Consider the following 24,478-nt stretch of genomic DNA (forward strand, 5'->3'; position numbering starts at 1 on the left):
TGTTTAGCTGTACTCATATATACTGTATACTGTATAGGCCTATATATATATATATATATATATATATATATATATATATATATATATATATATATATATATATATATATATATATATATATATATATATATATATATATATATATATATATATATATATATATATATATGATTTTCGAGTTGGTTTGCATCATGTTTGATCGCTAGAGTAAGGCAAAATATGTCACCAAAAACAGAACTAGCATTGTTCGATACAGGTGTCAAACGCCTACAGTGAAATTACGACCTTCCTTACCGGTTTCGAACCTCTGGACATACCATCAGCGTCCATGGCCTAGTTGGTTAGGGTGTCCGCGTACAAAGGGTTCGAATCCCGGTGGAGGCTGGAAGTTTCTTCACTGTTCTGGATTTTCCTTCTCATTACGTTTTCATTTATATATATATATATACATATGTATATATAATATATATATATATAATATATATATATATATTTATATATATATATATATATTTATATATATATATATAGCCTAATTATAGCCTATATATATAGAGCCTATTTATAGCCTATATATAAACATATATATACAAATACATATGGTCTATGATGTTGGGACATACCAGTTATGATATTGTCACATCAGTATAAAGTGTTTTACGACACCAGATTAAACGTACAATAGCATATGATAATTGAGCGTTGATGACTTAATTACATTCTAACTATATTAGCTTTGCGTCAGAAGGACAGTTCCTTATCAATGAGGACAGACTGATAATAAGGGAGAACATTAAAATGTCATGCGTCGTTACAAGAACTCTGCATGAAAGATAACATATTATATTTTCTCGGAATTACTTTTTGTGTCTCTTCAACAACTTAGTTTATCTTTACGTAAAGTTTTATATGCATGGATATCACCCGACTTACCTAAATGTACAGGTAAATATTCTTGTTATTCTTCATTTAATTTATTTGGTAAAAACTAACTGAAACTCTTACTTGATTGTCAACAATATGGTGGCTTAGCTTCGGTGTCAGTTTTATGCCGGCTTATATCTGTATATACATTAACATAAGGTTATTAACTTGCAAAACCAACCAGTGGCTATATATATAGTACATACATATTTACAATATACAGTACTCCGGTACTTTATTTACCCAAATCTATTTAAATTTTATGCGTCTTTTTAAAATATGTCAACCTTAAACAAATATGACAAATCTTTCATATTTACATACCCTTATTATAATTATTTCTTGTGTAAAGTACAAATGGTGTGGTAAGATCGTTTTCCGTAAGGGAGTTTTGAGTTCGAGGGGGAAGGCATATAGGCGTTGAAACAGAGGACAGGGATAAGAATTTTTTACTGCTCATTAATGTGTAATTGTGGAAAGCGTTCTCTGGCGCTGCAGTTCGCGACATAAATGTTGTTAATTTACATATATATTTATAATGTGTTAATGTGCTGATGCTGATAAAGAGCAAAGAACGTGTTCGATTTTGTTCCTGCAGGCATCCGTAGTTATTTTGTGTTGAGCGGTAATGATGAGTGATGTGTGAGTGAATCCTTGCCTATGGACAGAGTGTCGAAAAAACTCTTTGCGACCGGAATGTGTGAAGTCACTATCGACTGAACACATGGTCTGAGCATGGAGGTAAAAACAGTTTTTACCTCCATGGTCTGAGGAGGTGATTTTCTCCTAATATTGAATGTACGAATGCTTTTAAGAGACATACTAATATTTTCTTTAAAAAAAAATAACGTATTATTTTAAACTAGCGCCATCGTTTCGCTGTTCTAGTAGGGTTCACTTTATTTTTCCTAAGTGGAGTAAATGGTTTATCGAGATTCATTTATAATCTTCTTTTCAGCAAAACGACCAGTCGATCATTTTAGTAAATTGTTGATGTTCTCAACTTTTGCTAAGTATGCAGGCAGCCTGCAGTTGTTGGTTGAGGTGAACGTCAGTGATGAAACCTTCATACCTGACAAAAATACACTTTTTGAGTTCTGGTTGCCATCGTATTACTTGTGCAAAACAATGGGTTATCATTCTGATGAACAATGAAAGGCTATACCAGTACTGGAATGTTAACTGGCGCGGGTTATGGCCAACATATAGTAATATGAATTATGGGATCTAACACTCTTCATTTACACGACTTTGATATATGGACTGTCAGTAAATTCTTTGCCACCTTTACTTCAAACTGAAGAAAAACGAAACCAAAGGAATAAAAATGCGTGTATACGATTGCTGGCATTTGTGATGGATTTGTCGAAATCTATAGTGATACTATAATCTTGTCCTCTGCATGCAAGTTTATGTCCCGAAAAAACATTACTATATAATTTGATTCCGTCGAAAAAAGGGACTATAGGAAATATGATGAAAGTATAGACATCTGTCCACTCAAAAATAGAAGCCAAGAAGTTGTATGTACTGTCTTGATGTACTGCATTATAAAATTAAGAATTGTCGCTCATGATAAAACTGTTTTCAAAGTTGAAATATGATTATAAATTGAAACTCCGTCACTTTTCGTTGTGTTGATAGTATGCATTACTTTTATCAATCCATGTACTGCTGACGCAAGACGGTAATCACCTGAGATTTATCCGGTTACAAAAACCTGATTACTCATGTATTGAGAGTTATTAATTTTTTTAATTAAGACGATGGAATGACTCCCCATATATGCAGAAGAGCTAGTTGTTAATAAATTCCAATCAAGCTATTCTTCTCGGAAAACAATATAGTTTTGAGATTGTTATTTTCAAGGAATTCAACTGTAAAGACAAAGAGAGTCAACAATGGCATGCGTTGAAACAAATATGATAAACTATTCCGATTCTGGTATAATTGCACCCGTAAGAAGAATGCCCACAACATTATACTGCCCCCCCCCCCACCACCACCAGAACACAAATACATACATATTGCTGTATCGAAAATTCTCTGATTTGCAATATATAATTGTCATCAAGCTGTGTATAGAATACATAAGTTTCTTTATTTATTATAATACAACATCAAGACACTTATAACATTAATCTGATATTGGCCAAAAACCTTTAGAGGAGTTTGTCAGTGTTTGGGCAGTAGTTTACCAATTCTTATATAAGAAACCGTCTTTGATTTAATGGTTACATAAAGGGGATATAGCCCCCCCCCCCCCCGCCCGTCACCCAACTTACCTCCCCCACCCGTCTCTTACGTATGTATACTTGCATCATGAATGTAAGTTTGACACTGAAGAACGAGACTGGACTTAACGACTAATTACTACATAAGTTCAGGTAATATCTGGCCTTTGAATCACCCGACTGGAGGTCTCGGTAAATAATTATTCCAGCAAAGACTAATTTTGACATTCATCAAAAGTTCTTGGATAATCAATTCGAATGTCCCCAACACGCTAGTATACACCGCCTCACTTTGGCTGCGCTTTTCCTCCATAACCATCCTCACTAATGGTTCACAGTTATTACAAATAGGACTCCATGACCATCTACGTAATCTCATGGCCCTTCCTTTGTCAAGCTATAATGTCAAAACTAATATATACACGGAATAGATCTCCACTTTACGTTAAAGTTTATGACAAGGGCACATGCTTCGTCTGTGAAAACTATATTCCACTCAAACACCATGCAAAGTTAGTCTGATTACGATTTCGTAACCACGTGGGTTTTTTTTCTTTTTTTTTCTTGTTTTTTTTTTTTTCTATTTTTGTCATAACAGACACTAATTATTGATTACTCTTCACGGACGATAGTCCACCCTAAATGTCAATTTAAATGTCCATCAAGCTGATCAATACTTTTAAAATTTTTGGATTAATCGAGCAAGCTTATAATTGTCTTCGTTAGTTTTTAACCATACATTAGATCTGCTTTGATTACAAAACAGTCGTGTCCCTAGTAACAAACCTTGGTTCCGTAATAGCGTATAAAGTACAGTTTATTTACTCAGAGATTAATGAAGCGAACACCTTTCAAAAGGAAACGAAGCGAACATTTTCTAGCTGGGAGTCAAACAATACAGTGTGAATCTACGAGAGATGATAGGTCTCTTCCAATAGGCTAAATTTCTGGAGTAGTTTTTTTTCCCCTTCTTCTTCTGACTCTTTAGATAGCAGACAGTTGGACATGGTACATCATTACGTGAGGAACTGAGTAACTGAATCAACGTTTACATGTATCGGAGCAATTTAAGGTATGTATAAAGAACATCTTGACAATTTCAGTAGATTCTGTTAAAGAAAAAAGAGACAAAATAGTATGTTTTTTTTGTTGTTTTTTTTTACTTCTTGTGTGTACTTCTTCTTAATACAAGCTGTTATATAATACTTTTATTGCTAAATCATACGTCTCTCTACGACATTTTAATGTTCGACATTTGAACATGATTCAGGTTTATTATCATTTTTTTTCTTGTAGCACACGGAATCTCAAATAGGACATTTGTGGTCTTGGTCTCAGTAAAGGTGTACATAGTATCCCAACTCCCTGATTATTTAATTTCTTTGCCGGAATTGTTTCCTTCTCACATCGGTTTGAGACTGTATCAGTCAACAAGACTTGTCTGATAATGTTGTATGATAATGTTGTATGATGATGTTGTCTGATGATGTTGTCTGATGATCGATCAACACGTAAAACTCTGAGTAACAACTAATATAGTGTTCCATTAGTATATATATATATATATATATATATATATATATATATATATATATATATATATATATATATATATAATTGAAACTCGTAATGAGTTGGAAAATCAAGAACAGTGAAAAACAGGCGTTTGTCACCTGTATCGAACAATACTAGTTCTGTTTTCGTGACATATTTGCCTTACTCTAGAGATCAAACATAATTCTAAACAACTCGAAATCATTTGTGATTCCTAAAGCCGGATCTCGAAAGAGATACTTTGAACAGACTTTTGTTAATGAAATGGATTATACTCCTAAATTATCCCGCCTTAAGAGTAAGTTAAATATGTGGTCCACTCGTGATTTGACCCCTATTGGTAGGATAACAATTGTTAAAACCTTAGGTCTTTCTCAGCTTGTTTTTCTTTTTCAAGTTCTTCCGGACCCCCCATTGAACTTTCTGAAGAATCTTGAGACTGTCCTCTTTCGTTTTATTTGGGCTGGAAGACCAGATAAGATTAAGCGTAATACTTTAATTGGTTCAATCGAACATGGCGGCTTAAAAGCAATTCACATTGGTTCCTTTATCCAGGATCTCAAATGTACTTGGGTTAAAAGGTACATTAATGATATAACGGCTTATTGGAAGTTATTTTTTGATTTGCATTTAAAGAAGTATGGGAAAGAATTGTTATTTAAATGTAATTATCAAACTAGTGATGTTTTAATTGATAACAAATTTATAAGAGATGTCTGTCGAGCTTGGTCATGCTATTTCTTTAAAAAAACCGTGGCCAATTTTCGAAATGAAATTATTTGGAATAATTCAGCTTTGAAAATTGATAGAAAGATTTTCTTCTATAAATTCATGTATGAAAAGGGCGTCATTAAGGTGGGAGATTTGTTGGACGGCAACGGTTATTTATTATCTTTAGCTAGTTTTAAACAGAAATTTTCCTTAGATTTTTTTCCATTTACTCTTTTTTATGGTATTGTTTCTGCAATACCTAGTCATTGGAAAGAGAATATGGGCGCATTTAACAATGACGAAATTGAGAATAATGGGTTAGACATTCTTAATCAAATACCGCCTATCTCTCGTCAAATTTATAGGTCATTGATCAAGTCTATAATTGTTCCCCCAATAGCTATTAACAAATGGGGAAATAATTTTGAGTTTATTGATTTGCAGTGGCAGACTATTTTCCGTATTCCTTTCATTTCTTGTAGAGAAAGCAAGATTTGTTATTTTCAATACCGTTTTCTCCACCGTATACTGGGAACTAATCATTTACTCTATCGCATGAATATCAAGGAAAATGCAAGCTGTACGTTCTGTGGGAGACATGATGAAACGATAGAGCACCTTTTTTGGGATTGTCAAATTACTTCAAACTTTATATTAGATATTGAGCGACATGTGCTAGGTATGCAATTTATTTTCATTAAGAGTGACATTTTCTTTGGCTACAAGCTACTTCTGAGTCATCCGTATAATTTTCTCATCTTTCATTTGAAGTACTATATCTTTAGTCAAAAGATGAATAATGAAGTGCCAATATTAAATGAATTTATCAATAAATTTAAGTTCATCCTTCAAGTAGAAAAAAGTTTGGATAGATCTCATATACGGAGCAAAATAACTTATGATAGCCTTTGTACTGCGTTCAGAAATTGTCATTTTATTCATGAACTCAGTTAAACGTTTAAATTACTATGTATAAGCGATAGTTATGATACTATTAGATACGTGAAAAAAAATGCATTCAATATTCATATGTACACATGCATGTATTTACAGAATAAAGGAGATGGAAAAAAAAAAAAAAATGTTAATGAAATGGAGGTAAGCGGCAAAGGCAAATGAATATATATAACTGAAAACGTTATGGGAAGGAAAATCCAGAACAGTGAAAAAACTTCCAGTCTCCACCGGGACTCGAACCCGGGCCCCCGCTTTATATGCGGACACCCTAACCACTAGGCTATGGACGCTGATTGTATGTCCAGAGGTTCGAAACCGGTAAGGAAGGTCGTAATTCCACTATTTATTTATTTATTTATTTATTTATTTATTTATTTATTTATTTATTTATTTATTTATTTATTTATTTATTTATTTATTTATTTATTTATTTATTTATTTATTTATTTATTTATTTATTTATTTATTTATTTATTTATTTATTTATTTATTTATTTATTTATTTATTTATTTATTTATTTATTTATTTATTTATTTATTTATTTATTTATTTATTTATTTATTTATTTATTTATTTATTTATTTATTTATTTATTTATTTATTTATTTATTTATTTATTTATTTATTTATTTATTTATTTATTTATTTATTTATTTATTTATTTATTTATTTATTTATTTATTTATTTATTTATTTATTTATTTATTTATTTATTTATTTATTTATTTATTTATTTATTTATTTATTTATTTATTTATTTATTTATTTATTATTTATTTATTTATTTATTTATTTATTTATTTATTTATTTATTTATTTATTTATTTATTTATTTATTTATTTATTTATTTATTTATTTATTTATTTATTTATTTATTTATTTATTTATTTATTTATTTATTTATTTATTTATTTATTTATTTATTTATTTATTTATTTATTTATTTATTTATTTATTTATTTATTTATTTATTTATTTATTTATTTATTTATTTATTTATTTATTTATTTATTTATTTATTTATTTATTTATTTATTTATTTATTTATTTATTTATTTATTTATTTATTTATTTATTTATTTATTTATTTATTTATTTATTTATTTATTTATTTATTTATTTATTTATATAGAGTGATCTCTAGAGTAAGGCGACATATGTCTCCAAAACAGAACTAGCATTATTTGATACAGGTCCATGGCAAGAAGCCTATACAGTGGACTTACGACCTTCTTTACTGGTTTAGAACCTCATAGACATACAATCAGCGTCCATAGCCTACTGGTCAACTTTCGGAAGAAAAATCAACGGCACGTTTTCTCGAGCCTCAGACATAGAATTATTATTTAGATGTTAAAATGTCATCGTTGGTCCTTCAGTTGTCGCGGAAACGTTTTGTGTCCACGCATACAGATTATTCATTGCACGTTGTTCATGTTTGGAACTTTCTTCTCAGATCTTTCAATTACCAACACCAACACAAATAGGCGAACCGTTTACTCTCTTTTTTTGTGATGACCTTCTGTACTATAACTTTTACAAAAGTCGTTTCTCCTTCTTTAAACAGTTCCTATGGTTAGGTGAAAAGACAGTGCAAAGTCACGCTAAGTACCTTAGTTAATTGACATAGCCACACAATGAAAGGAACCCATTCTCTTCTCATTTACTTTTCTTCTCAAAGCATCCCAGAAATAAGACTCGAGGAACTTTGGCAAATAACGTACAGATAGCAATGGAGAAAGTTTCTGTTGGTTCACAGTGTACAGAAATAAATATGCTCGTTACGTTATCACAGTAGTAGAGTAAGATCAAGTGTAGCATATGCAGGGACGTAGCTCCAGGTGTGTGTGAGGGTGCCACAGCCCCCCCCCCCTCCCCCTCCAATAATTGGCTTGACTCTTCAATAGTTGGGAAATCGGTGGTCAAAAACATGACAGTTGGTCAATTGTATGTATGCGACATCTCTTAGAATAATTTAAGCTGACCTGCTTAATTGAAAGGGTATTTACAAACGAAAACGCATTTCTTTGGAATGTATTCTCAATAAACAAGAACATCCTACAGTATCATACGGGAATGGGGATGTATAGACAACAAATACGTTGCAACACAATATTGTATAAGTTAACCTGCAATACTTTATTCAACAAGATGGTTTTCTTCAACAGTATTTACTTCATTATTTTTCGTATGAAAATAAAAAGATGATATTTCTTTTTATAGTAATTGCTATGTATGTATTATTATTATTTAATACTATTTAATTGCTATATATGTATATATATATATATATATATATATATATATATATATATATATATATATATTCTTTCGAAGGGATTCGTGGATGTAACACAGTCATGATCATACCTTGCAGTCTCGATTTATGTGGACTGGGACTGAGGGTCAGGATAAATTTGTTTTTAGTTTTTCGAGCACAGGCTCTGTTTGGGGTGACTTGTTTTTTTCTAATTTCTTCGTCGTAATAATATTCCTGTTTTCCAACTGTTCCACAGCAGGATATAGAGATGACTAAAGAAGCATTCACCAAGCCTAAGCCTTCACCTGGGAAGGTGGTAGAGAGCTTCGGGGAGACTACCTCAGCACACGGGGTGCCAAAAATCATACGTGCGCCCTCTACTATTTCCGCCTTCCTCTGGACCACAGTAACTCTGGTGGCTCTCGGCATGTTCTGCTATCAAGGCGGGACTCTCGTCTTACACTTTTTTAGTTGGCCGTACACCACGCAACTGGATGTGGTTACCCAGCCCACCTTACGGTTCCCTGCGATCACCGTTTGTAACATGAACAAGTTGCGGAGGTCAGAGTTGGTTGGCACAATCTACGAGGGTCTAATCGAATTGGACGGAGGAGTCAGGGATACCCACTACGACTGGTGGTTTGATTGGTCCAGCGCTTTCTATTACGATTGGAGGTATAGTTACTTCTATTCTCCATATGACCCCGATATCCCGAACATCCCCGAGTTCCCGAGCCCGAATGACAACGCACCATTCCCGGCATACGATCCCGCCAGTTTAACTACCATCAGCAACCAGTTAACCGGCAATGTGACTGCTTTACCAACCGACTATCCATCGTCTGGGGACTACGAGTCGTCCTCGTCGAGTACAATCAGGAAAAGAAGAGGCTTAAGAAGATTAAAAAGAATGATTGAGGATGAGAAAAAGAGGCAACCACGCCAAGCCAGCTACGAAGGATCGAGTTCGTATTCGTTAGATCTCCAAGACTTCTATAACACCTTCTCGACCTGGGAAGCCTCCTGGAGAGGAACCTTTAACTATTACGATTACTACGATTTTGGAGGCGTAACCGATGAAAACGACTGGCGCGCATTCCACGACGAGTTACTCGTTAGTGGTGAATTCAACCAGTGGATGGAAATCGTAAACCCAAGCAGGCCAGAAGTAGAAAGGTTAGGCCACCAAGCTAGCGACTTCATTCTTCAGTGCAAATTCGACAAGAAAAAGTGCAATATCAGGTGAGTAGATTCAAGAATATGAGTGAGCGTGTTGTAAGTTGTAGTCTTTCACTGGGGAGTTATGGATACAATGTTGGATGGATATTCAAATAAAGAGATAGAATGGGCTGTTTTACCAGACTAGGACTAGGACCACCATATATTTAAGAGATGTGCGTCTTATGAAAGAGCATGTACCAGAACGACATGTGTAGAATGGAGAGGAGATATTAGAATCTATAAATGGTGCATACATGAGTACCCGATTCTATAAAAGAAATGAATGTTATAATAATGCCCGAAGCGGGTGAAAGATTGGCAAGCAGCTAGACACTGTCAGTTGTGCACTCATTACCGAGAAAGGTTAACATCAGGCGTTTACTCAGGGACGGAATATGGTTCAATACTACGTGATCATTAATTGTTATTAAAAGTGAATGGTGCGTGGAAAATGAAGGCGACGGGTAAGAACAGCTTCCTGTCAAAAGAACCAATGTGCTACCATTTCATTTCGATGCGGTAGCTACTAATTAAACGCGCTGTTCAGTTGTGTGATAACATGAACCCGTACTAGGTTCATTGCTCTTGCTATTGTCTATTCGTGTCCCTATCCCTGTCCATGTCCCTCCTGCTGCTCTTGCTCCTGCTGCTGTTCCTGCTCTAACATTTGCTCCTGTTCCTGCTCTTGCTTTTGCTCCTGCTCTTGCTCTTGCTCCTGCTCTTGCCCCTGCTCCTGCTCTTACTCCTGCTCTTGCTCCTGCTCTTGCTCCCGTTCATGTTCATGTCCCTGTCCCTGTCCATGTCCCTGTCCCTGTTCCCGTTCCTGCTCTTTCTCTTGCTCTTGCTTTCCTAGTTCCAATTCCTCTTCTTCCCGTTTCTGTTATTATCCTATACTATGCCTACTCGTATGCCTTTCCTAATGACTTATCTCATGCTTTGTACATGCTTGGTCTTATGTCTTGTCTCAGCTGTTGCTTTCTGTCCAGTCCTATGTATTTTCTTGTGTCTTGTCGCATATATTGTGCATATGTCTTGTCTAATTTTCTATACCTTGCCTTATGGCTTGTTTTATGTCAATTCCTTCTTTTTGATTTCATAAATGTCATATGAAAGCTACCTATATGCAGTATCATTTTGCTCATTTCCATCCGTCCTTGTAACTTCAGTGAGAGAACTTTGAAGATAAGGATAATGAAATTGGGTTGGGGGGAATCACAGTTGCTGCACATGTACAGTGAAATTTCACTAAAAAGTGATCACATATTCATCAAGCTATACATGATTACATTTGTACCGGTTTCCTCTCGTTTCGCTTTACAATTAAACATTGATGTTGAGTTCTGTTCTTCACAGTTAAATATAGCTGTATCATCTTAGTTATTTACGCCATGCTTCTGGTATTAACAGTCTCCGTTTTTAATTATTCCTCTCACTCTATCTCTCTGTCTTTCTTTTCCTTCATCTTTAGTGATTTCCTGCAGTTTCAGAACAATCTCTATGGCAACTGTTTCGTATTTAACCATGCAGCAAATATGACCGAACCACGTAACACTGGTAAAACTGGAGCACTTAATGGTAATAAATCGTTTTTTACATTTTTTTTTTTCATTTGCAGAGCAATATTATTTTAATAACGCTTAGGGCCTTTTGTAACTATTCTTCCGTACAGAGCAAACATCAAAGTTTATTTGTAGAGAAAGTGGCGATTTCAGCATATGAATGAATATATATTCCGCGTACAAAGCGGGAGGCCCGGGTTCGAATCCCGGTGGAGGCTGGAAGTTTTTTCACTGTTCTGGATTTTCCTTCTCATTACGTTTTCAATAATATATATATATATATATATATATATATATATATATATATATATATATATATATATATATATATATATATATATATATATATATATATATATATATGTATATATATATATCGCCGAATTATAAAGTGACTGAGGGCGCCCTTCCATAAATCTGCCTGTCGGGGGAATTGGCCATTAAAACTGGTTTTGACAGGTTTTAGAAACAGGATGTGAGGGCGCACTAATATTAATTGTAACAGTCAAAGTAACAGCAGAATGCCAGCAGGGTCTTGAACAAGATTACTCTCTTTCCTGCCTCCTGACACATAGCTTACTCTCCCCCATCTTGGTATCTATGATATTTTATGTTCGCGGTTGTTTCCCCTCAATCCTCTCTTCTAAAGGCCTCCATCTTACCCTCTTTGTGGAACAACCAGAGTATGTCGGTCTTCTGACTCAAGAAACTGGCGTAAGAATTACCATCCATGATCCATACTCCATACCATATCCCGAAGATGATGGATTTACCGTACCTACAGGTGTATCGTCATCCATAGGTATAAGGAAGGTGAGTATATGCTATAAACATCTTCACGAGTCGTTAAGCAGCTGTAAGCTGGATAATGTTCCGATATTTCTACAAAATGCAAACCCGTAATTCTCTCGCAGAAATAAACTAACTATGTCATTTCTTTCAACAACAACAACAAAAAATCACATTTTGCCTTTTGCGCTTTTATTTTCCGTTTTTCCACCCTTCTTTTTTTTTCCAGTCATTTATCGAACGACTCCAAGGACCTCATGGTAATTGTACCAGTGGTATGAACAGCAACTTTTCCTCAACGGAATTTCTATACTCTCGAAGAGCTTGCCTAAAGCATTGTTTCCAAAGCCATATCGAGAAGAAATGTCATTGTGTGACTGATATCAGAGAAGACAAGCCGATGTGCAGTGTTCTTAACTCAACACAACGTACGTATATACACACTTAACATCCTATATTAAAATTAACCACCCCCCAATCACCCCTGCCTCCTTTTCAACTTAGACCAAAACTTAAAATGTAGCTATTAGCAAAAATCGTTTTTTTTTTTTTTTCTAAATTAAAAATACTCTAAGTATGCCTACATGGGAATCGGCTTCAACGAACCCAGGTTCCCACCCCTCTTATAAAATCTTGGATCCTCCTCTTGGACGAGGGTTCAGTTTGGTAGGGGGGAGGGGGGAAGGGGCAGGGAACAAATTTCGAGAGGTATTCGGAAATGTTGAGTTTTATTATAGTTGGCAAACTGAAAGGTAACCTCACAATTTTTGATGAATTCTCTATGCATGGCAGTACCAGTATTTTGCATGTTGAAATAGGAGGGGTGTGGGGCATTTTATAAGTACAGGTTTTCGTTGAATTTTTCAACACAATGGCACTATTTATATAAAGCTTCTTCTTTTTTCGCCAAAAGGAACTTGAATTAGGTGGCGAAATCTGATATTTCCTTTTTTTTATGTATGTTGTGATCATTTTATCCAACGAATATTTCTGAAACCACACACACGCACATACACACACACCCACGCACACACACACAAACCAGTCATATCAACTGACCATGAAGAAGAAGGTAATTTCGACAGAAAACCAGTGCTGTTCTTAACTTAACTTAGCCACTGTAAATATTGTTTGTTCTCACTTAATGAGAGTGTGTGTAAAAGAGGGTCAATGCAATAACAGCATTTTTTCTTGTATTGTTATATTATTTAAATATTGTGAATGTATACCATGGAAACTGTCCGCGGGCCGATCAGCAAGCTGGAAATAATTGATAATTTTGCCATTAGTGAGTTACTTCCTTGCTAGTTATTGAACATGCTTATATCGAATGTACAATGGTTTATTACCTCCTTAAAAGCTTGTCTCGGTTTGGCTGTTGGCATTGCATCTACTAAACTCGGAGTTCTTAAGTACAAAACAAATCGATTTCGATTCGAACAATTTTATTGTTGCTAAGGGCAAAATGTATGAAAATCAAAATTCAAGGTTATGCTGATGAAAATGAATACCATTGATTAAAGATTGTTATCATACATTGGTTAATGAAATATGGGGAAAAAACTGACTGGGAAGTTATTAACAATGGGAAAGAGTCAAAAGAAAGAAATATGGCTAGTAAGACGATTTCATATGAGTCAGAGTAATTCTGAGGTCGCTGGATCGAATCCCGTTCTAGGCAAACACTGTCTTTGTTCTCCTTACGGGGCCTGGTCAGTTATGTCACCTGGCCACTTTTTTGAGTTGTTCATATATCCCATTTTATCAGGTTTATTCCCCCCACCCCCTCCTCCCTCCCCTTCATATCGTGCCTTATTATAAAACCGTGTATTTTGGTCTAGGAGGCAATGCCTTATCTTTTATATTTTTCTTTCAGACCCCTTCCTTCTACAGATCCATGTCCCCATTCTCCTCCATCAATCCGTCATCCCACTCCCCCCCTCCCCTCCCCTCCCACCCATAGACATGAAGTTACACAGACAATTACTCCACGTCGCTTCCAGTTTTCAAGATAAATATTTATTTCAAATCTTCCTGTAGGGCGTAATCAAGGATGACGTTAGCTTTTCAGTCAATCTGGTTTAATTGTTAAATTGAAGCCATTATTCATATCGAATGAGCTGTAGAAATCAATAATAATTTCTTACACCCTTTCTTCTTGAATTCTATCTAATAGATCTTATAACACGTTTACCTTTTATTTGAATCTACAAAAGTGTAAACGTTTTCCTTTGCGCGTGCGCATGTATGTGTGTGTGTGTTTGTGTGTGTCTGAAAATCTGTGAGTTCCAAATTTACAACATTATAACTGTCCGCTTCTTGTGTAAAACTTCGTTATATAAAAAAAACCAACCTACGGTGTCGATAGTGCTAATACAGCCCAATGTTTTAAACATTCCGTACTTATTTAATCAATACCGACCGTTTGTAAAAAAAATCAGTAAACATAAAATACAATAATCTTGTGGCTAGTTTGGTTTTGCCAAATTCTAAATATCTGTAAGAACAAAGACGGTGATAGGGATTTTTGAAGACAATTAACTGGAAAGACGTGTCAGAGGGAGAAACAAATATTATCACAAATGGTCGAAAATTTGATAAGTTGAACGTTTATTTCAGTTGCTTGGAATATATCGGCGTCGTTTTTCGGAAGGTTGTTTGTTCGTTCCTTGGCCACCTCGCTCCCTTATTTGTTCGTTCGTTTGTGCGTTGATATCCTCGTTCGTTTGTTGGATCACTCACCCTTGAGTTCTCAAAATCCTCCCCCATCCTAAGCCAAACACATGTTTAAAATTGCGCGCGAGTTGTCTACTGCACTTCTGTGGCGCGGTGAATTTTATTCACCCGGTACAGGGTATATGGGTTGAGTTCATCGCGTAGCCATTGCGTCAAAACGTTCTGATTAATCAGGCAATGAGCACGGCGTGAAGAACACAAGAAAGGGAGGACACGGGATTATTTCACTGATAATATTTCTCTTTGGCGATATAACCATCTGATAAGTACATTAATGATCATTGCTGTACTTATCTTCAGAAAGATGCAAGCAACTGGCTGAAACCTTATTCCAAGAGGACCGGCTAGAGTGCGTTTGTCCTACCCCTTGTCAGTAAGTAGACACAAATGAATACATTTATACCAAAATCATATAAATTTATTATATATATATAAATATATATATATATATATATATATATATATTATTTACGGCTTGGCTTGCCTAAAGAGTGGTTATTCTGTGTAAAATTGTCAGATTTAAAGCGCCAGGGTGCACTCTGTGCAATCATAACACTTGGGTAATCCGCCCTTAATGACAGTTATTCAAAGCCAATTTATACGCTTTAACACACCAGTAGAATCACTGTGGTCGAGTGGTACTATAGTACTGTCATACCACTTGCTATACAATAAATCCTTATATATATATATATATATATATATATATATATATATATATGTATAAAATCATCAATAAATACAATTTGAACCATTTTAATCCATGATCTATGTTATGGCGACATAAGTGGGATTGTTGATATATATATTTATAAAATCATCAATAAAAACAATTTGAACCATTTCTCGCTAGTCAATTTCCAGTTAACTTTCACCGTTTCACTTACTCTATAGCATACATTGCTTACATAAATATGTGTATCTTGAGAGGCATTAGAGGGTCACTTTATTCTGAAGGGTAAACAGCAAAAAAAAAAGAATTCCTCTTTTCCTTGCGTTTATAGGGAATACGGGTACAGAAAGACGGTTTCTTCATCAACCTGGCCATCAGAGCGATTTGAGGTGAGTGCAGGCCTGAAGCTAGATTTTATATGCTTGTTTTTTTTATAGGGGGTGGAAGGGGGGGGAGACGAGAATTCATGTTTATTCGAGATTTTTGTTTTGGGGTAAAGGGAATAGGTTGCAAAATAGTGCTATATCATTTCTGTTCTTATTACTACATTTGTGTAATGCATGTTTTCATTTTTAGCGAACATTATTAAAAAATAATATCAGCCAATTGGAAGAAAGTCTGAAAACTTGGTGAGAGGGGTGCTGGCATTGTTTCCCATGCCCCACCCATCCCCGTTGCCTATATGGTTAGATATATTCCAAAAACACTTATGTAGTCTAATTTTTTGATCGAGTTAACAATAATTCATACTTAATATTTAATTTTATCGTTTTTAGGTGGGTGAAAAGTGAGTGGAGCTACGGTGGAAACTCGTTAATGTCAAAAACTTGCTGTCATTTTCAACTCTTATTTTTTTGGCTTTGTTTTGTTGAGCATTTTCTTTCTTTCTTTTCCAGCCACATTTAGTCAGCACACTGAGTAATATGAACAGCAAAATTGGAGGAATACTGCAAGATGTTACCTTAACAAGGTAGGTCAAAGCCTGATCTTCAAGGCCTATATATTATATACCGGCTAAGTTGAAGCAAACACTTCTTTGCATAAGTAATCAAGATTTGCATTAAAATAATAAAGCTTCATGCTTGTTGAACGTGGGCCCTACATGTTCTGCCTTACAGTGACGAGGGTAGAATTCGAGGTGGACACAATTTTAAACCCCCCAGGGAGATACGCTATTGCTGGCTACCCCAACCCCAACCGCCCCATAGAAACACACACTTCAAATGCTAGGTATGGTGCGTGGACGTTGGAATCGCTGCATTTGCTCAATGCAAGGAGTTGGTGTATTGTATAATTGAGAGAGAGAGAAGCGGGAGGGGGAGGGGGAGGGGGCGTTTCAATTTGTGACCATTGTAGAAAAGTGGCTTTTGACGAATTCATCTCTGGAAAGCTCTATGAAATAAGGAGAATGTCGACGGTTGGGATGGTGGTCACCAAGCTGCAGTGCGTATTAAACAAATAAAACAATTATAAGTTCAACTCCCACCCACCCACCCGACCCCACCCCACCCCATCGCACTCCGATACGTAGCCTATCAGTTGATATGTTTAATTAGTTCAATCAAACATAATTTGATAACCTATCTTACCCCTCCCTTTTTTTTTCTCTCTTTTTCTTCAATCGAAGGAAAAACTTGGTGCAATTGAAGATTTACTTCGAAGAACTGAACTACGAATCGATAAAGCAGAAGCCCTTGTACACGGTGAGTATACATACTAGGCTATAAAGTCAGTATAGCCCATATATATTACCCTTACATACTTTTCAAAGGATCTTTGATAATGTTCTGTATAGTACCATGCATTTAAGTAACACGAACTTGAGCTATATTATGTTACATTATCAGGAGGAACACCGAAAGTCGGATACAATACTGGGACACAATAAACTGAACCCTGGTAAATAGATTAAACAACATAGATTGTGCAACGGCCGATACCATCACAGGACGAGCCCGTGCATCCAACTTAGACGGAACGACTGGCGCCGTAGCCATTCATTTAACTGTAACTAGTCATTGATATCATATTCTGTGCATTATTAATATACCACTACCCGGGGTAATATCACCATAGGTTGTATACCCTAGTAAGAAACCAACAAAACATATTATGTGGAAAGTACCTGTCCTAAACTAAACATGATAAATACCACCATAGACTCTAGTTAGTAGTAACATTGATTGATATTAGTCAGTATACCATAATAAATGGTACTCCGGTGAGTACCACAGTGTGCTTTATCCTGGAATGTACCCTATACGTAGCATGAGCCCTGATATATAAGTACCAGTCATAAAATATTTAAGTGATTAATACAAACGATAGACTATACCTAATCAATGATATAATCTTATCTCGTACGTTGGTCAATATGATAACACAGTGTGTACCCTGGCATTGGCCGCCACAGAATTTAGGACAAGATCTCAATATGAAGCACCATAAACTGTGCACCCTGTTGAGCACCTACCGTATACAGTGTACAGATTGTATACAGTTATGAACACCTATATCTTGTAGCCAGTTATATAGCGCTTATATGAAACTAACTGCCTTCCGCAATGCCGCGCGCATCCTTTTTCAGAACCACCAACCAATTGACGCCTCTATTCCTATTTTTTATCTGTAATCACAGATAGAGGGCCTTCTCGGAGGTGTCGGAGGACTAATGGGGTTATACGTAGGTCTCTCAGTCATCTCACTGGTCGAAATCATTGTTTTCTTCGTACGGTTTTGTCGAGCGTCGTTTTCATGGATGTTCAAAAGGGAGAGAGTCAAACCACTGATACCCAAGAATGCACCCCCGGATTATAATTTTGGCTACGGTGGTTCCGGTTTGCTTTAGTGGTACCCATCTAAAAGGGGTACCTTCTTTAATTGAGTACAAAGTACAGCACTATAGAGGCATAGCTTTGATGTTACCATGAAGTTTGCTTTGTTCAGTTTATTGTATTATGAAAATTTAATGTAAACAGACAATTCAAGACGAATAGTCAATGAAACACTACCAAATATATTACATATGTGTCAAAATTTGGATGCTGAAATTATATTGTTTGAATCCTGTTCTTCTATCTTTATGTAATATCTTCCAGTTCTTCTGGTTATGCTTCCCTCAAATTCTCTTTCAATTGTCGTCATCAACATATCAATCAAAATGGATTTCCAAATGCAAGTAATTTTCAAACGTAGGCCTACCTTTGTTTTAGTTTCTTCATGAATGTCTGACACAACATATTAACATATTTTAAGCGATTGAATTTAGAGTGGAATCAATCATGATCACCGCTAGGTTAGACTGACTGTCCAAGGATGATTGATTCAGTTGTGATTTTAAGCGATTGGACTTGGATTGAAATTAGAATGGAACTTGAATTGATCACCGCTAAGCAGACTATAAGATCCGAGGTTGGTTGATTCAGTGTGTTATTAACCGATTGGAATTGAAGATTGAAAGTCCAGGGATGATTGATTCACTTGTGATTATACCAGATTGGATATTGGATTGGAATTAGAACTAATCAAACTAAATCTCCAAGGCTGATTGATTCACTTGCTGATTGAAGTTCACTTGTGTTTATTAACCGATTGAAATTAGATTGGAATTAGTACTAATCATCGCTAGAAAGATTCGACTGTCATACTCAATTGTTGTTAGATTGGAATCAAGCTGATCGAAGATTGTTTCACTTTTGATTTAACCGATTGGAATTAGATGACTAAAACTTACAACAACGCCAAAAACAAAATACAATTAGCAGTTCATATTTCATTCGAAGTTTCATTATCAGACAACCAGTCTGCTAAAGTAAAATATTCATTCCAGGTTTGGAGTGTGTTTGATTTATATCTTAACGAAATATCTTTGTTTGAATACTACCAGTGTGTATAAACGCATATATTACAGATTCAGGGTACAACATACACTACACATTATGACGTCACATACATCAATAGCAAAGGTTGAGAGTTTACAAGTTGACCATTTAGAAATGAGAAGATTTTATAAATTTTATCTTTTATATTTTTAACAGTTTCTAATCTCAGTTTCTTGCCGTTCTTTTCTCTTCTTTTAACTTCATCTCTTCCTGTTTTATATTTCTTTCTATCTGTCTGTGGTATGTCTGTTCATCATTAATGAGGACCCCTGGGTGGGAGAGGGAAGGCCAGTAGCCAGACCAGACCGTTCCCCCCCCCCGGCCCATTGTAGACTACTGTGCCCCCCCCCCCCCCCAATCTGTGCCATCATTATGTGTACACAAATCTTCACGCGTAACAGCACAAGAGTGATGCGCCCCTCTTAAAATTGCTGGTGCCCCTCCAACTCAAAATTCCTGGCTACGGGGGAAGGGTGAAGGAGGTGTAGGTTAGGTCCGATTAATCGATTAACCGAAATAAACAAATGAATCTTATAAATTTTATTACAAAATAAATTCATTTTTGATCCGCCATGAACGATGAAGAAGTCGCTGTAAACTTTCTGTAAATGGTAGTTCTTGCTCTGACTAATTCAACGACCAATACAAAATGGATGCAATCAGATACCCACGAGAACAGATAAAATGGAGAGTATTCTTCCTATGTTTTAGTCTGTTTTTTGTTCTTGTCCTTCTATTCTCTCTTCGTTGTCTCATTCATTCTCTTTACTTACCTCCATACAGTGTGCTACAATCTATTTTCATATATTTGTATAATATAAGCTATAAGGTAAATGATATAAATAACTACATTGACGTCGATTGCTGCTCAAAGTGTGTGTATATATATATAAATATAAATATATATATATATATGAATTGTAGAATATGAGACTTCAACAAGCACAGTAAGAAATTATACAAAGCTGTATGTTCCAATATTTCGCCGGTTAAGGCTTTATCAAGGAATGAGATGCAAACTACCGACTCCGTGTATATAAGTAAAAACTTTACAATCAATTCCCCTGAGCTGAAACGCACCAGCGAACAAACTGTATTCGGAGCGCACAGACGGACTGACAAGAGGCGAAAAGCTTAAATATCCAATTGACGTCCAGCACAGCCATTCATTAAGTTATTACTGGCTTTAATGGTAAGGGCTTCGATTATTTTTCTTTTACTGGTATTGGGTAAGTTGCGATGTAGGATTTGCCAATTGATGTTTTCTCCAGATTTCGGATTTATATTGTGAGTTTGTAAATGAGTGTATATGGTCTGTTTAGTCATACGTAGATGTTCTTTTATTCTCGTTCCAATGGTGCATCCCGTTTTGCCGATGTACATAGACGAGCAAAGATTGCATTTAATCTTGTAGACACAGTTTTTTGCGAAACAGTTATTCTTCTTTACAGCCATTTTGCAAGTGTCACAGTTGGGTGGGAAACCCTGTTTGTCACGTGGCGCGGAAAACAAACTCGCTGATGGGTTTCCTGTCATGAAGTGTGTTCTCAGATTTGTAATGCCCGATCTGCTGATTGTTGCCAGGGTCTGCCGTTTGATGTTCTCGTTCACAAATGGTACTTTGAGGTAAATTCTTTGATCTTCCGATGGTCTAGTAGGGATGTTTATTGTGTGTTTCATGGTTGACTTCACGAATTTTTTAGGATATCCGTTTCTTATGAAGTTTGTTTTTACTTGTTTAAGAGATAGTTTTGTTGAGGGTTTGTCTGTGGACCTGGATATGGCTCTTCTTGTTTCTCCCGTCAAGATAGCCCGTTTGGCAGAGGTGGGACCATGGCTGTCCCAGTACAAAATGCAACCACTGTGTATAGGTTTGGTATATAGTTGTGTTGTGAATGAGTTGTTTGTACGATTTAGCGTTACAACTGTGTCCAGGAAGGGCAATCGGTCATCCACAGGCATTTCTAGGGTACATCTAAGAGCCGTGTTCAAGCTAGTGACGGATAGAATGTTATCGCTGTTAATATCCGCCGATGTCCAAACAAGGAAAATGTCGTCGATGTAGCGTTTTAGCATGACGTTATTTCCAAATTGGTGACGGAGCTGGATGTCTGACTGATTCATGTAGATGATGGCTAAACTAGGTGCTAAGTTGTTTCCCATGGCTAAACCATTATTTTGTGCATAGTCTAACGAGCGTTTGGCGTTGAGTATAGCAGTACCAGATTTTTCACATTAATTGATTATACGTGTGATGCCACATTTAAGCTCGTTGATCGCATGTTCCGGGACATTTTCTTTCTTCAATTGATCGACTGCTGATTGTAAGCTAGCTCTAGCTGTTACACAGGCTCGCGGTAGAAACTTGGGATCAGCGTTGACATATGATGGTCCCTTGTTGAGTAGATTGACCAGGTTTGAGTCGAGTGGGTACGATGACAGGTTCTCAAATCCTTTGGGCGGTGGAAGCGTAGTTGTTTCGTTTATGTTGGCATTTAGTAATAGTTGTAGTTTCTTCTGTTTAATGTCCCGTAGTGAGTCTTTGAAAGTTGTTATTATTTTATCTTCACATAAAACATCCGCTCTTTCATATATATATATATATATATATATATATATATATATATATATATATTTATATATATATATATATATATATATATATATTTATATAAATATATATATATATATAGCCTAGTCGTTATGGTGTCCGCATATAAAGCGGGAGGGCCCGGGTTCAAGCCCCGGTGGAGGCTGGAAGTTTTTTCACTGTTCTTGATTTTCCAACTCATTACGTTTTCAATTATATATATGTTCATTTGCTTTTGTCATTTACCTCCATTTCATTAACATAAAGTCTGTTCAAAGTATCTCTTTCGAGATCCGGCTTTAGGATTCACAAATGATTTTCGAGTTGGTTAGCATCATGTTTGATCTCTAGAGTAAGGCAAAATATGTCACCAAAAACAGAACTAGCATTGTTCGATACAGGTGACAAACGCCTACAGTGGAATTACGACCTTCCTTACCGGTTTCGAACCTCTGGACATACAATCAGCATCCATAGCCTAGTTGGTTAGGGTGTCCGCGTACAAAGCGGGAGGCCCGGGTTCGAATCCCGGTGGAGGCTGGAAGTTTTTTCACTATTCTTGATCATTTCCAACTCATTACGATTTTCATTTATATATATATATATATATATATATATATATATATATATATATATTTATATATATATATATTTATATATATATTTATATAAATCTATATAAATCTATATATATATATATTTTTATATATTTATATGTATTTATATATATTTAAGTGTATACCCTTGCAATGTGTATTTGCTTTGATATAGTTGCAAATACAATTTCTCATATATGAATAAATGTCATTAAATTGTATTGCAATGCATATCTGAGTGTCTTTTCTCAGCCTGGAAAATAACTATGTAAAACGGTATGTAGGTCTGTATGCGTGTTTGTTTGTACGTATACTTGTTAATTGTTCAGACAATGTTTCACTTATCTTAAAGAGAAAACTGTCCGATACTGTTATTTGGAATCCCTACCTCACTATTTTTGACATTTAAGCTCCAGACAAGGCTGATTGAATGAAACCTATTCACAGATGCATTCACAACATACCCGCAAATCATCATCATAAAATGCAGTTTTGACACAAAAAGATAAAAAGTTTTCAGATATTATATATATGAAACACTCAACTTCAGCTACCAATATCTCTTTAAGGCAGGAATCAGGGTTTGAATCAAGTTCAAATATGCTAAACCATGACAAGACACATGATGTGTGATGTGTTTTTCTATTTATATCAATCTCTTTGCCATTTTCTGTTGATTATTATCAATTCGATGCAAAGATTCAACCCTTTTTTACTCAATATTCCATAAAATAAAAAAAAATTAGTAGTCTTCTTTTTCAATAATCCCAGCTAAATTGGAAGCAAAAGAATAAAAATACAGATTATGATGTTGAAAAAGTAGAAAATATTATTTTCACACATGTACAGAGAGGTTGCTTCAAAGTTTAAGGTCGCAACTGAAAAACATCGCATTTTAGTTAACAAAGTAGTAATAAGTATTGAAAGAACCGAAGGCAATCCCACTTCAATTAAAATCAAACTTGAAGTTAGCTCATTATATATCTTTACATTGTAAATGCACAATCAGACTTCTTTTAGTTTGCTAACTCACCCCAACCCCCACCACCACCCCCACCCCAACCCCCATCACCACCACACCCCAACCAACTCCCACCCTCCCCCCTTTTCTCATGTTTTATCTTTTCATGCCTTTCTTTTGAATTCAAACTAAGATTTGAAGGTCATGGAGAATTTTGAAATCACATTATTGTTAAAGTTATCTATTCCATTATATCAAAGTTAAGTGTTCGCTGGTTTCTACAGTCCACAAAGAGTTACTACTTTCAACAAGAATTTATTGACCAACTAAAATATATAAAAGGGATTCATACCTGAGTTTTCCAATGAATCTGATGCTAAGTGTAAACATTACTTTTACTTTTCCACTAGCCTCTCTGTGTTTGCAATGGCAAGTACGGTAACCCCTCCCCCCCCACCCCCCAATAAAAATATCGGGAACTTGGACAACAAAAACAATTCTCGGCAACAAGAAGATCAAAATGTTGACCCTTCCAGTCTATATGATGACATATTATTAATAAAATATCCAAACATTTCTGTAAAACATAATGATTTCATTAAATATTACATCTACATATTGACTTTGAAGGAGACAAACAAACCACTCCAGCATATTTTTTTTTTTTAGGCATGATGAACCAAAGATCAAAAGTACCAAAGATCTGTGAACATTTATACTGCAAGAAAACAACCCTCTCATAGAGTGGATATTAACTAACATAAAATGGCAGTCCCTTGGCACAATTACATCGCACATGCAAGCGTTTGTTGTATGTCGAAGCTAATATT

The 24,478-nt window shown here is 35.3% G+C and overlaps 1 protein-coding gene across 2 annotated transcripts; it reads left to right on the forward strand.

The window, feature by feature from the left end:
- The first annotated feature begins 3,992 nt into the window (after positions 1-3,992).
- LOC139978856 (epithelial sodium channel subunit alpha-like) lies at positions 3,993-19,822 on the forward strand. Of its 2 annotated transcripts, none has more exons than XM_071989386.1 (10): positions 3,993-4,230; positions 8,902-9,884; positions 11,332-11,438; positions 12,072-12,235; positions 12,441-12,639; positions 15,248-15,320; positions 15,952-16,009; positions 16,517-16,590; positions 17,248-17,323; positions 18,259-19,822. In XM_071989386.1, the coding sequence occupies exons 2-10, from the start codon at positions 8,911-8,913 to the stop codon at positions 18,466-18,468; spliced, it is 1,935 nt and encodes a 644-aa protein (XP_071845487.1). In that variant the 5' UTR covers positions 3,993-4,230; positions 8,902-8,910; the 3' UTR covers positions 18,469-19,822. The 2 variants fall into 2 exon arrangements, with proteins under 2 accessions (XP_071845487.1, XP_071845486.1); XM_071989385.1 differs by having other exon boundaries at positions 3,994-4,230; positions 8,899-9,884; positions 18,259-19,821.
- Positions 19,823-24,478: the final 4,656 nt, after the last annotated feature.

This window comes from Apostichopus japonicus, chromosome 13 (assembly GCF_037975245.1).
Source record: "Apostichopus japonicus isolate 1M-3 chromosome 13, ASM3797524v1, whole genome shotgun sequence".
Classification (NCBI taxonomy): Eukaryota; Metazoa; Echinodermata; class Holothuroidea; order Aspidochirotida; family Stichopodidae; genus Apostichopus; species Apostichopus japonicus.